We start from the raw sequence: 14,506 nt of genomic DNA, 5'->3' as shown, positions 1-14,506 counted from the left end.
GGAAATGCAGGTGTATATATGTGCATATTACGAGACAGATAGGGAAATCTAGTAATCTGTTCTTAATTTTTCTGCTTCATTCATCGAAGCTGCATTATAATACCAATATTGAAACAAACAGTTCCATTTATCAGAAAATGGAACTTCCAAGATTCAGCAATCTGGATATTGTAAACAAATTCCTATTCGGGGTGGGGGTGGGGGGAATCATTTGGCAATTTAAATAAGCACCCCCATGAAATAGTGTTGAAAACTCTGCTGTTTGATGAAGGACATCAATTGTGTTCTATGATAATCTGCAATTCCTGAAACATGTGCTAATTGGTTTGTTTAACCATTAAAAAAAAAAGAATAGACAAGGAAAAAAATTCACCAAAGCGATTTTTATTTTATAATCAACAAGGCACAAAAAAATTCAGAAAACAAGAATACAAATGCAGACAAACATAGATCACACTTCTTTTACCCCCCTCCCCCAGATCTCTTTAATACTACACCATTACCACCACGACCATCACCACCACCGTCAAAAAGTTTAAAAACAAGACATTTGGCTCTATTGCCATCAACTGATCTCTTCATTTTTAATTTCTACAAAGAACCTATCAACTGGCTTCAAAGGGTGAAAGTGTTTTTTTGGGGAAAAAAAATACAATCAAGTGGCTTCTAGAAGGCGGGATTATCATTCTCATCACCTCCAATCAGCTTGTTCAGGTGGAAAAATAACTTTAGTCCGACTCATCTGGAAGGCATTAGGTTGGGGAAGGCTGATTCAGAGTCTTTTCATATATGCATTTAGAAAAGTGTAGGTTGAATTTATAACACACACTTCTTCCTGGAAGATAAATTTGGGGTTGAGGGAAGTGAGCTTGCAAACAGGTTTCCATGTGCTTTCTGACTTTATAGACTTGAGTGGAGGGTTCTGAGTATTTTAATCAAATTCTTATTTCTATAATAGTATACATCAAATAGTAAAGAGTTGAGTGTTGGATTCCTACATTGCACTAATCCACAATATTGTTAGCTATGTTTGGTTGAATAAACTACAAATGTCTGGTTTCACAGATCACACTTAGCCATTTATCTACGGTTACAAAGTACAATGGCTGTTCTCATAGACCATACAAAGACATACAGTAGTGGCCAAAATTGTGGAAACCTTTTGGGAAAAGTGTATTTTTGACGTTTGATGGTTAATAACACTACTTTTTTGGGGAGTAGTATCATAAAATTATATATCAATGGAAAGATAATTTAATCAAGAATGTAATGCTTTTCAACTTTGTTTTGAGAGATAAAAGTGGCTTTTTTGTGGAATTCTAAATTTTAGGCCAAATTCCTGCAGTCTGTGCGAACAGTCCTTGCACTCAACTTTTTTTTTTTTTAATTTGATTTATATGCCACCCTTCTCTGGAGATTCAGGGCGGCTTACAATGCGTTAAGCAATAGCCTTCATATTGCATTGCGCCATTTCATCTTGTATATACCCATATTATTTTCTTCTGTCGCATAGGCAGTCTCTTAATTCTTCTATCATGACTTGCTGTTGTGCACCTTTTCCTGCCTTTACCAGTGTGATTTTATAGTGACTGAGTCTCCTTATACCTTTTCAAAAACTTAGAAATGCCATCTTTGGTTAAGTTTCCACCAATTTTTCTTCTAATTTCTTTATAACTGTAGCCTTGTTAACTTAAAAATACTGTTTTACATTGCTTTCTGGGCGACCAGTCAACTCTTTGCATCATTACTTTAATTTTATTATGTTTTACAAGCTCACTAAATGAAAGAACACAAAAAAATCCAACCAACTTGATAGCGATCACATAACACACTGACAACTGTCCTCCTCTCAGTTTCAATACATGACATCAATAACTGAATCCTACTGTGATCTGATTGGCTCATTGCCAAAACAAGATGACACCTGATTGGCTCTCTAAACATTCATGCTCATTGGCTACAATCAGATGAAGGAAAGCTACCTGATATCAACCTAAGCAAGTTGTGCTTCCTTTTTCTGGTTATTTGGCTATAACTTTTCATAGAATACAGATAATTGAACAAACTTTGTTGCATTACATTCTTGATTAAATTATCTTTCCACTGATATATAATTTTATGGTACTACTCCCAAAAAAAGTGGTGTTATTAGCCATCAAACCTCAAAAATATACGTTTCTCAAAAGGTTTCCACAATTTTGGCCACTACTGTAAATAAGCAATAATGCTTATTTATTTATTACATCATGTAATAATGTAAAACAATGTGTGAACACAGTTACCATATTAAGCTTCTTAGGCCTGCTTTCATAGAAATAAACATGGCTCTATTCAATATACTGCAAATTTAAAAAAAACAAAAAACGCAAAGCAAACAATCTGTATTTGGGGCATGAAATGATTTGCTCAACTATTAAAAAAAGCAAATACCTCATTTTTTATATCATAACTACATTAGGTCAATACAACTATAAAGAAAGTTCTCTATTACATCACATTATACTGGCTTTTATTGAACAAATGTCCTATTGATAGTTACATGTGCTTTTTCTCCTGTTATTACTGCTATACCTTGTGATATCACTAATATTGAGTACATTTGGAAACATGGACATATATTAATGTTATTAATTCACGCAATGATGAAACTGGCCATCTGAAGTCAAATGTAGTGTTTTGATCTATTAAATGCACATTCTTATTGGAATATATTTTGTTATCAAATGGTACAACGCAATTCAAAAACCATTTGTTTAAAAAAAAAAAGTTTTCTTGCTGCAAAATAGGAATGTGTGCTGATTTTTCTACCATGAAGCCTTTCCCTACAAATCAAATTAGATAATTACAAAAACATGTTTTACATTGAGCCCAATTGAAGAATGACAAGGTTCACCTCACACAATATTAACAGCTTCAAAATGGTATGCGGAATGATTCTGTAATTGCTAATATGTAGATCACAATCTTCGCATATCAGGAGCAATATTGCATTTGGAAGATTAACAAGAATATGTGGCACTTCCATGACCAACCATCAACACCCCTTTGCATAACAAATCCACTGTAGGCAAAGTCAGCTTTTTATAAACCTAAGTAATCTTTCCAACTCCATGCCTCCCAGAAATACTGGATTGTGACTGCTATCACACATTAAGTTGGGGATGATTGAACAAAATCTTATTTAATTGCATTAATATAACTACAGAATTTATGTGCCCTGAATAGAGAGATCTTCTTTTGCAAATCCAGATGTCCTACTGGTAGCATATTTAATGTGCAGGAGCCTGGAATAGAAATGGATGTCTCTTCATTACTGTAAACCAAATGGGGCACCATCATTCATACAAATGAAGCCCACTTAAATAAATAATTACCCCAATTCTTCATTCATTCAAAACAAAATGTATCTGTTTGTGATAGGCAGGATATGATATATGAATGAAATCAACAGGATTGGTAAAGTTGATCCTATATCCTCTTCTACTAGTTGAATATCTATCCCCGTGATGGCGAACCTATGGCATGCATGCCAGAGGTGGCACACAGCGCCCTCTCTGTGGGTGCGCGAGCCGTCGGCCAGGTTCAGTTTCGCCACACATGCATGCGCGCCTCCCGCCACCCAGCTGGTCTTTGGGTCTCTGCTGCGCATGCATGGGGGTGTGGGATGCGTGCGGAAGGCCGTTCACACATTGCATTTTGGGGGTTCGTGCGCATGCATTCGCGCGCATGTGCACTTTGAACACTTGGTCCAGAAAAAGGTTAGCCATCACTGATCTATGCACTATTCCTCTTTTACTGATTATTGCACGGCATGTAGTTTTATTGGGTTGCTTTTCTGACATTATATTTATTGGAAGTATTCCAACTTTTAAAAAGAAAAAAAAAATTAAGGAATGTACGAAAACTGGTGACAACATTTGAAGTGCTCTGCCAGTCTTAATCTGAATGTCTACTCAAGTAATTTCCATGGGATGATTTTTTGTTTGCTTATTTCTTCCTTCCCTGCTTAATTTATAGTATGAAACAATATTGTGTTTCTTCGTCTCCCTAAATAGCAGACAAGCGTACAGTGTAAATAAATACGTTACAGATAGACATTCCTGAAATCTCTGAGAATGTTACACACCGAGCATAAAAATGCCTGTTATAATACAGTCAGCTCTTTTAAATGCTATATTCCTATAACATTTTATGGAATTGCTTTTTTTTTTTACTTTAAAAAATAAACACGTCGAACCTGCGGTTTAAGTGTCTTACACTATATTCCCTCCCTGCACCTTTCTCTACCCATGACCCAAAGGTTGGTTTTTTTTTTTAAAAAAAATTGAACTTGTAACTATTGAAAGTAGATACTGACATTTCAAGTAAAAATAATGGCAACCACCTTTACTCGACATAATACATATTGTGACACTTGTTTAAAAACATTACGTTACTCAAACGTATAATACATTCTTAAATAATAAGGCCCCACAGTATTACTTTGTGAGCCTTTTCCACTTAAGAGATCCCTTATCTCATGTTTGCACCCACTGCTTGTGCTGCAGTTTCGCTTGTCTCTCAGCTCCTCACTTACGACTATTCCAGTTCTTAGGCTTTGGCTATGAAATCCCTTTTTTTCAATGAGGCAACGCTGGTTATTAAGGCTTGATTTGTTTTCCATTCAAAGCTTTATTTGGAAAGAACTCTTTTCCAACAGCAGAAGGTCTATCTTGTATCTTCTGGCTCGGTTTTTATGACCTTCCGATCAAAGTTGTTGAAAGCCGAGTGAGGAAAATCTTTCAAAATACCAAGACCTTCTGCAATAACAACAAAAAGAAAATTAGTATTTTTGAAAAGCAGTACAAATGGACAATGTAACCAATGTCTAGAACATAAAATCATGGTAGCATCTTACTTACTACACTGTAGTAGTGGAAAATGGAAGCATATTAAAACCACCATGGTGAAGATACTATGAGGGAAAAGGAGCAGACACCTCTATGATCAAAAGGGTCACAGCACATTCTTAGAATCAGTGACCCTCAAAACTTAGGCTTAGGTCTTTGGAGGAAGAAGTCCTGGTAGTGAAAACTGCGAACATCCAAACTCTAACTTGGGGTCTTAAATGGTTGGAAAGATTACAATGATAGTGAGATTTAAAGATGATAGCTCCAGATTCCTTCAAAACCAAAGGCATCTTAAATTGGCTCACTTTGTATAAAAAACAACAATTTTTATTTATTTATTTATCCATTCAGTTTATAATTTCCCATCTCACATATATGAATCTGGGCAGCTAACAACCACCACCAAAATGCAACAAGCAAATTGCAAATAAAAAACAAATACAATATAACCATATTAAAAATATTAAAGCCACTATAATCTGAAGCCAAGATAAAAATAATGCTATAAGCCAAGTTTTCTGAGCTCTAAGTCGAGCTCCAAAGGCATCGATTGTAGCAAAATTTTAACAACTATTCAGAATAAAGTCAATCTTTCTACTCTCCATTAAGAGTAACTAACCCTGTCTTGCTGGTTCTAACTTTCAAGTTATTTTGCGAGTGCATTTTCAATGCATGTAATGCTAGAAAAGGCAATATTTTGAAAACAGTAGCATTGATATTGGATTTTAAGGCATGAAGCACCAGCAGATATGGGTAACTATTTGCTAACATTGGCAAAGAACGTCTGTCAATTAACAAAATATATACACTGTGTTGTCTAGCACAGCTGCCTACTGGGCATAAAGGAACTCAGGGACACTTCCTTCTAAATTCAGATAACATGGTCATCTGATACTGAGCATACAGTAGCTCTTATATTTAAGCCTTTGAAATGCTTTTCTTCACCTGCCAACATTTACTTAAAACAAACCTGCTGAATAGTGAGAATGTCAGTTGTAATATGCCTTCCCTTCCAGTGGAGCTACTGATGCAAGTATGGGATGGAATCTTATAGTTCTGGAATTCCACACATTTTCCTGTTAAAAGGCTGACTCTGAGCATGCTAAGTATCAGTGGATATGATATTAGGTAGTTATCAAGCAGGAACAAAACTTCATTAAGCTACACAAGATTGTCGGAAAGAGACCTCTCTCACCATCATGGATGGCATTATGGGAGTTGCAGTCCCAATCCAAACAAATCTGCCTATTTATAGATTAATTAATTATAGGCTATTTTTAACATACGTTTTCCAGAATATTCAAGATACAGCGTGAAGGGAAAAATCCTTACCTGGCAATTGTGATTTTGCCTCACTACCAACATATTGTCGGCTCAGATCACTGCAAAGGGGTTTCACTCCAGGAGCTTCTCCATCTAATGAAATGTGTGGCAGGTGTCTGTTTGATAGACCTGATATACGGAGATTTAAAGGCCTTTCCCCTAAAAGACATAAGCACAGGTGTAATCCACGTGATTGTTATAACAGAAATGGAACAACTCTACTTTCCAAGAAACAAGCCCATTGTAAATAGCATCACATGGATGTTATTTGCACATGTCATTATTTTCTGCTTGCTTCTTCACAATATAAGCCTTTCATCCAAACCACATTTTCAACCATTTCTTGATTCCATGGTCATCAAAAGCATGGGATCCACAAATCACCTGAAGCACGTGGGAGTAAGATGTGTGTATTGGGTTCCTCCCGGGTTCGGCCCGGTTCCGTCAAGGCGGTAGCGGTGACGATATGATGTCACCGAACCAGTTCTGCCCCCCTCTCGCCCCCCCAAGTTATTCTTACCTTTTATTTAGCCCTACCCCCAATCTATTGCTGCCTCCTGAGTCCCAACTGATTGGCTAGAAGGAAAAAACTGTTTAAACTCTTGCCGCGGGGCTTCAAAGGGCCACCCTACAGCTAATCAGTGTTAAAAGGCAATCCGGTAGTAGATCGGTGCCTCCAAAAACAAATGAGTAGACTGGTGCCTCCAAAAACAAATGGGTAGACCGGTGCCTCCAAAAACAAATGAGTAGACCGGTACAAGCAAGCAGTTAAAAGCCTGGTAGACCAGTATCTCTGCTAAATATTAAAGAATTGTCACATGACCATCAAGCCATGCCCACAAAATAAGCCACACCCACAGAACTGGTACCGTATTTTCCGGCGTATAAGATGACTTTTTAACACAGGAAAATCTTCTCAAAAGTCGGGGGTCGTCTTATACGCCGGGTATAAGCCTACAATATCTACCTTGACAGACTGATGGAAGCGGTAAGAGCGGCTACTACCATCTCTAGTCATTGCTAGAGATTTCTAACCCGAATCTGAGTTGCCATTGCTGACCGATGACGCTACGGGAGCGCCGACAACTTTGAGGGGCCGATCTCGTCAAGGCTGCATGCCGCTGAATGCTTGACCCAGCTGGTTGCTGAGCGGAGCTTCCCCCACCGTCCCAGGCATCCAGGTGGATATTACCGACGCTCCGACTTCCCCAGACAGCTGGGGCTCGCCATCACTGGGGGCCAGCTGGGGAAGTCAGAGCATCGGTAATATCCACCTGGATGCCTGGGACGGTGGGGGAAGCTCCGCGCAGCAACCAGCTGGGTCAAGCATTCAGCTGCATGCAGCCTTGATGAGATTGGCACAGCTTCCCCTTAATGTTGTCGGCACTCCCATAGCGTCATCGGTTTGCCCGACACTTAGTTGCTAGCTGTCTAGGTCGTCGTCCTGGAGTAGCAACTCCTGTCTGTCTTGGTGGGGAGCGACAGCCGCATCCCGCCGCCAGGCAAAGGCTGGAGAAGCCCGCCAGGCTGTCCGCACTCACCTTCCCTCCGAAAGCCCCTTCATCTCACCCGCCCCAGGGCGGAGGGCTGCCTTTCGCAGAGCAGCTGCCTCCGCCTCCTCCTCCCTTCAGTCTGTCTCCTGCGCGCGGAGGCTGCGTCTGCTGCTCCCGGCTCCTCTGCCCCCTCCTGTCCCTCCCCGGCTGCAGCTAGTCTGGCTTTTCGTGACAGCAGGCAGCAGACCCGGAGCCACAGGAAGAAAGGAGTGGGGCCGCGGGAGGGAGGGGGGGAGGACAAGCTTCCTGCCCAGCCCCTCGCAGCCTCTACTGAAACCTGCAGGGTCGGATGTGCAAAGGAGCCGGACCGGCCTCTGCCCGCCACCTTCCCTCCGAAAGCCCTCCATCTCACCCACCCCAGGGCAGAGGGCTGCCTTTCGCAGAGCAGCTGCCTCCGCCTCCTCCTCCCTTCAGTCTGACTCCTGCACGCGGAGGCTGCATCTGCTGCTCCCGGCTCCTCTGCCCCCTCCCGTTCCTCCCCGGCTGCTGCCCAGCTGCAGCTAGTCTGGTTCTTCATGACAGCAGGCAGCAGACCCGGAGCCGCAGGAAGAAAGGAGCGGGGCCGCGGGAGGGAAGGGGGAAGGGAGGATGAGCTCATGCACCTATTCGCTGCCTCTACTGAAACCTGCAGGGTCGGATGTGCAAAGGAGCCGGACCGGCCTCTGCCCGCCACCTTCCCTCCGAAAGCCCTCCATCTCACCCACCCCAGGGCAGAGGGCTGCCTTTCTCAGAGCAGCTGCCTCCGCCTCCTCCACCCTTCAGTCTGACTCCTGCGCGCGGAGGCTGCGTCTGCTGCTCCTGGCTCCTCCGCCCCCTCCCGTTCCTCCCCGGCTGCTGCCCAGCTGCAGCTAGTCTGGTTCTTCGTGACAGCAGGCAGCAGACCCGGAGCCGCAGGAAGAAAGGAGCGGGGCCACGGGAGGGAGGGGGGAAGGGAGGACGAGCTCACGCGCCTATTCGCAGCCTCTACTGAAACCTGCAGGGTCGGATATGCAAAGGAGCCGGACCGGCCTCTGCCCGCCAACTGGCCCAGCGGCGAGGGAAGAAAAGTTATTCTCCCGCGGGGGCTTGCCTGGGTTTTTCATCAGTTGCAGGGCCTCTTCTTTGGTCACATTCCGGCGCAATTCCCTTTCGGCAAAGGGCAACTAACCCAGTGCTCTGCCACTCTGGTGCAAACTTCTCTGCAGGCTTGTCGATGCTGCAGATCTGTTTTATTCGGGGAGCTGCTTCTTCCCACTCTCCCCACCCCCCCCGGAAAAAAAATCCCCTGTCAAAAGGGAAGGCCGTGACTTGGCCGTAGTTCATTAAGCCTCTTTTAAGTTCGCCATGGCATCGGCCAGTGCAGAAGCAAAGACGCAGGAGGGGATCCAGTTTCAAAGTCAAACCCCCCCCCTTCGGCTGGAGGCTGAGAATTTCTTGGGGAAATACATTGGGGAACAAAATCCGTTGAAGGAACCAGCTTCCAAACTTCCACGTTAGAAGCGGTTCTAACCGCCTTCACCAAAAGCAGATAAATGCCTCGCTTCAGTTTCGACCTTCTTGCTGTGGGGCACTTTGGGGAGGCGATCGTGCATGCAAGTCCTCCTCGGCTCTTCCAGCCTACCTCGCTGTACTTTAAAAGAAGGACCGTATGGAGAATGTTATCCAATTGCTCATATAGCACATCGCCAAATAAGGCACTCCGTAAAACTTTGCCCATCCCGCAAGAGAAAAAAGGCATTGTAGCTCCAAAAGAAGCCGTTCAAATGCACATTTCTAGAGATAGGGATGACCTTCACTGAGAGTAACTTTCTACAATTGCATGTTCCAAACTTGAATCCTCCAGGTGTGTTTTGATTTCAATTCATACAATCCCCAGCCAGCACAACATTAAACAGTACATGTTCAACCCAGCAAACTAGTTTCACCTTCTTCATTGCAGTGAAATAAAACAACCTAGTTTAGGTAATAATAAACTATATTTAGAATGCTCTTTATTAGCCTTTGTTACCTATTAAATAAAACTAACTTTATTTCCACTGATCCTCTCATTTATAGGGAACTCAATTGCAAAAATCTATTATATGTACCCTAGACCAGAATGTTGGGTCTCTTCACAAGATAAAAGACCAACAATATGTAAACATACTACCAAAACATGGACATAATTTCCAACCCAAAGCCTGTCCATCTAGTATCCTAATTTAAAGCTAGGGGGAAACAAGTTTTTTAAAAAATCACTCAAAGGTGGGCATTTCCCCAGACAGCTGGGGCTCGCCATCACTGGGAGTCAGCAGGGGAAGTCAGAGTGTCGGTAATATCCACCTGGATGCCTGGGGGAAGCTCCACTCAGCAACCAGATGGGTCCAGCATTCAGCGGCATGCAGCCTTGACGAGATCGGCACAGCTTCCCAAATCTGAGTTGCTGGCGCTGACCGATGACGCTACGGGAGTGCCAACAACATTGAGGGGAAGCTGTGCCGATCTCATCAAGGCTGCATGGGTAACAGGACAGGGTGACAGGAAAAAAACCTGGTATGAAATACCATATTGAAATCAAATCTGATATTTTTAAATTTTTATTTGGTGTGCACTGGAAGAGGGGTAGTCTTATACGGCGAGTATAGCCCAAACCCTATATTTTAACAGGAAAAGTAGGGGATCGTCTTATACGCCCAGTCGTCTTATACACCGGAAAATACGGTAGTAAAAAAATTTAGAACCCACCCCTGGTATAAACACACAAAATAGGAACAATTGTGATTACTTTGCCTCTAGAGCATATTGAATAAATTAAATCATAAACTTCAGACAACTTATTTTTCCTAAGGCAAAGATTGGACATTGGAAAATCACTTGTGCCCTCTGAGGCACTCTTTAAACCTCAGGAAATTCCATTCTATATATAGAGGTATTTCTGTACTGTATGATATAACACAGGGCTGTTATTGTGGGAAAAAATAGGAGGTAGGAATATTAGGCATGTCTGCTGTCTTGAATTATAAATAAAAAGGTGGGATAATAATAATAATAGCACCAATAGTAATAAGCACAAAACATCTGGAGCACTACTTGAATACCATTCATTGGCATTGACAAAAATCATTATCAATTAATTGCAAAAGGCAGCTTTACTTGGAGCAGTTTACATCCTGGGACAATATCTTTCACATCATCAAATAACATCTGCCAACCCCAGGTCCTTGGGAAGGACTTGACAGGTGACTAAAAATGCCAAAGCCACTCTAAACATCGAATTAACTCTTCAATCAACCATAATAATAGTAATAGTATCACTACCGCATCGACCTCAAAATGCTAATTGTAAAAGAAATGTATTATGGCAAATATGTGCCTGGAAAAGCAACAGGTACCTTGTCCATCCAGAGGGTCTGGCGTCAGTCCATTGGGACTGCTTTCTTCTGAACTTTGCCTGTAAAGACCTGTAGACAGTCGTCTTTCCAAGCCAGCTTGGTTGCAAAGGAACTCCATTTGTTTGGCCATCATCTTTTCAGGCTGAAATGAACCAGAGATGTATGCACGCAGCAGAATTACTATACTGTACCACCAGCCACTTGCCAAACAGAAATAGCAAGCCTAAAAAAAAGCATAGTCATGGCCAAGCACTTTAAAAGATTGACAAGTGGTAGTGGAGGCAGAATTTCTGCTGAGGATCTCCAAAAGCAAGAGGAATCAAAGAGTAAGCTCCAAAAGTTAGAATACTCAACCACTTTCAAACCTCCCTTCTGGTATCTCATAAACCTGTTAAAACAATGCTGCTGTTTTGCCATGCTTTTAATCAGGATTAAATAATAAGGATAAGGATAATTTTATTTCTATACCGCCCCTCTCCCAAGGGACTCGGGGCGATGTACAGCCAGGTAAAACACAATACAAATATCACAATTTAAATTTAAAAATTCTTAAAAGTATTACATTTAAGGCCAAAATTAGCTAAAAAAGCCAAAAAATTTAAGAACTCCGAATTTAAAACTCAATTATGAAGCTAGCCCTGCCTGTTGGAAAAGCAGGGTCTTAAGAGCACAGCGGAAAACTCGGAGGTCAGAGATCTTGCGTATGTCCGGGGGCAGTTCATTCCAAAGGGCAGGGGCTCCCACAGAGAAGGCTCTCCCCCTGGGTGTCACCAGCCGACATAATTTGGCCGATGGCACCCTGAGGAGTCCCTCTCTGTGGGAGCGAACTGGTCAGTGGGAGGCTATCAGTGGCAGAAGGCAATCTCGTAAGTACCCGGGTTCTGAGCCATGGAGCGCTTTAAAGGTGGTAACCAACACCTTGAATCGCACCGGAAGACCACTGGGAGCCAGTGCAGCTCGCGCAGGAGAGGTGTTACATGGGCGCAACGAGTTGCACTCATAATTACCCGCGTGGCCGCATTCTGGACCAGTTGGAGCCTCCGAGTGCTCTTCAAGGGGAGCCCCATGTAGAGAGCAGAAATGTTTCTAGCTGCCACCTGTGGTGAATTGGTTGAATATTAGTTGAATTTCTTTTCTGTTTTTATTCTCCATTTTTACTCTGTTGTGGGGAGGGGGGGGGGCTTAGAGAAAGTGACTAGGCCAAAGCCACCCAGCTGGCTTTGTGGTACTGGCATTGTCAATTTCCTGGTTTCTAGCCTTGTGCTTTAACCACTATGTCAAAATGGCTTTAGTTTGTTGCATGTTACTTAAAACTCTTCAGATTGACCTGTGAAGTTAAGAGCTATATGATAACTCATTGTATATGCTATTGCACTAAAAAGATGATTGTGCAATGAATTTAACAGTAATAATAATCATAGGAAGTGAAACAAAGAATAACTTAGCATCTAGAACAGTACAAAAATAACAAAATTTGCTTGCACTGAAGCTTGTTACACACACACACACACACACACACACACAAAGCAGCTCCTACAACTATTTAAAAAAAGCTCATACAGGTAGTCCACAACTTAAGAGCACAATTGAGCCCAAAATTTATGTTGCTAAGTGGGAAATTTATTAAGTGAGTTTTGCCTTATTTTACAACTTTTCTTGCCATATTTGTTAAGTGAATCATTGCAGTTGTTGAGTTAGTAACATAGTTGTTAAGCAAATCTGGTTTCCCCTTTGACTTTGCTTGTAACCCCGGGACCCTGCAACCATCATAAATGTGAGTCAGTTGTCAAGCATCCAAATGTAAATCATATGACCATGGGGATACTTCAATGGTAATAAGTGTGAAAAATGGTAATAAGTCATTTTTTTCAGTGCCGGTGTATGTTCAAATGGTCACTAAGTGAACTATTGTAAGTCCAGGACTATCTGTACTGTAGTATTAAATAAAGGCATCAGCACATTGCAAGAAACAAGCCAACTAATGTAATAGCATGACCACAGTTATAACTACGCCTGAGTGGCGTAGGAGGCTAATGCCTTCTACTAAGGTAGCATTTAACATCCAGCTGCCTGCAATTACTGCGAGTTCAATTCTCACCAGGCTCAAGGTCGACTCAGCCTTCCATCCTTTCTAAGGTGGGTAAAATGAGGACCCGGTTTGTGGGGGCAATAAGCTGACTTTGTATAAAATATACAAAAGTATGAAGGCTATTGCTTAACGCATTGTAAGCCGCCCTGAGTCTCCGGAGAAGGGCGGCATATAAAAATAAATAAAAATAAAAAAAAATTAAATTAAAAATAACTGAATACTTTGGATGCAAAATCAAAAACAGGGGAAAAAATCAAACAGCACACTACCAAAAGATCAGGTTGGAAAATATGATCAACATGCTAAGGTCATATGCAAGCAAGCTGGAACAGATGAAAGAAAAGCTGAAGAATACGAGGACCAAAGATTATCCAATCAAGAAATATCACCTAGAGACAAGCAAGATCAAGGGAGCTCCAGAAATAATAAAGCAGCAAATAACAGCCATAGCCAAGAAAATCAGCAGATTGCACAGTACAGGCAGAATCTCCAATTTCAGTTGAATCAGAAATGTGTCTACTAATTCAACAACAGAGAGAGTCCAATAAATCAACCAACACCAGATAAAGAAGAAACAATGCAGTTTTTTGTGCAGCTAAGCCCAAACAGCAGAGGGACAAAAGATCAGCTCCTAATCGACAGAATGATTTTGGAAAACTTTAACAGAAGGAAGACCAACTTAAATGTAGCTAGGATTGATTCAATAGACAATCAACTCCCTGCCACATGACTGGATAATCACATGTTTAGAAGTTAACAGGAGTCAGCAGAAACATCAGAAGCTTTGTGCAAAGATCAATAGCACCATGGAAGACACAGTTGCTGATCAATGGTGATAGACTGGGAGAGCATAAAAATCAATCTTTTTTTAAAAAAAATCAAAAAAAATCAGACTTTTTTTATGTAATCGGATTTTTTTTTATTTAAATCGGATTTTTTTGATTTTTATTGAATTTATTTTACTAAAAAACTTTTGGGGTAAAAATCTATCGTAAGATAGTTTTCTATTTAAGATACATAAATAATTTAGTTTATTCAGCATGAAATGGAGCTTAGTTATGTAGCATGAGGCTGTATATTCTGCAACACTGGGACTATCGGTGAGTCAACACTGGGTCAAAGGAGTAGCAGAGATGACAGTTGCTCTTTAACAATTATGATTTAAATCGAGTTGATTTAAATCAAGCCTTTTTACTAGTGATTTAAATCATGATTTAAATTGTGATTTAAATCAACTCGATTTAAATCAAATCCACCCTGTGGGAGAGGTTAACATCAATAAAGGAAATTTTTAAAAAGGCT

At 41.4% G+C, this 14,506-nt stretch overlaps 1 protein-coding gene across 2 annotated transcripts in view; it reads right to left on the bottom strand.

Moving 5' to 3' along the window:
* Positions 1 to 368: 368 nt before the first annotated feature.
* Positions 369 to 14,506, bottom strand: part of NAB1 (NGFI-A binding protein 1) — a 73,019-nt gene continuing 58,881 nt past the window's right edge. For both annotated transcript variants that reach the window (XM_034429522.3, XM_034429530.3), the window contains 3 exons: positions 11,116 to 11,257; positions 6,222 to 6,371; positions 369 to 4,799 (listed from right to left, as the gene is read on the bottom strand). In XM_034429522.3, the coding sequence (XP_034285413.2) occupies positions 4,708 to 4,799; positions 6,222 to 6,371; positions 11,116 to 11,257 (384 nt within the window). In that variant the 3' untranslated portion in view covers positions 369 to 4,707. The remainder of the gene's footprint in view (positions 4,800 to 6,221; positions 6,372 to 11,115; positions 11,258 to 14,506) is intronic.

The sequence above is a fragment of the Pantherophis guttatus genome, chromosome 1 (genome assembly GCF_059756535.1).
Source record: "Pantherophis guttatus breed Tessera chromosome 1, ASM5975653v1, whole genome shotgun sequence".
Taxonomy (NCBI): Eukaryota; Metazoa; Chordata; class Lepidosauria; order Squamata; family Colubridae; genus Pantherophis; species Pantherophis guttatus.
Note: the sequence above shows the minus strand (reverse complement) of the source record. Positions and strands in the feature narration are given on the sequence as shown.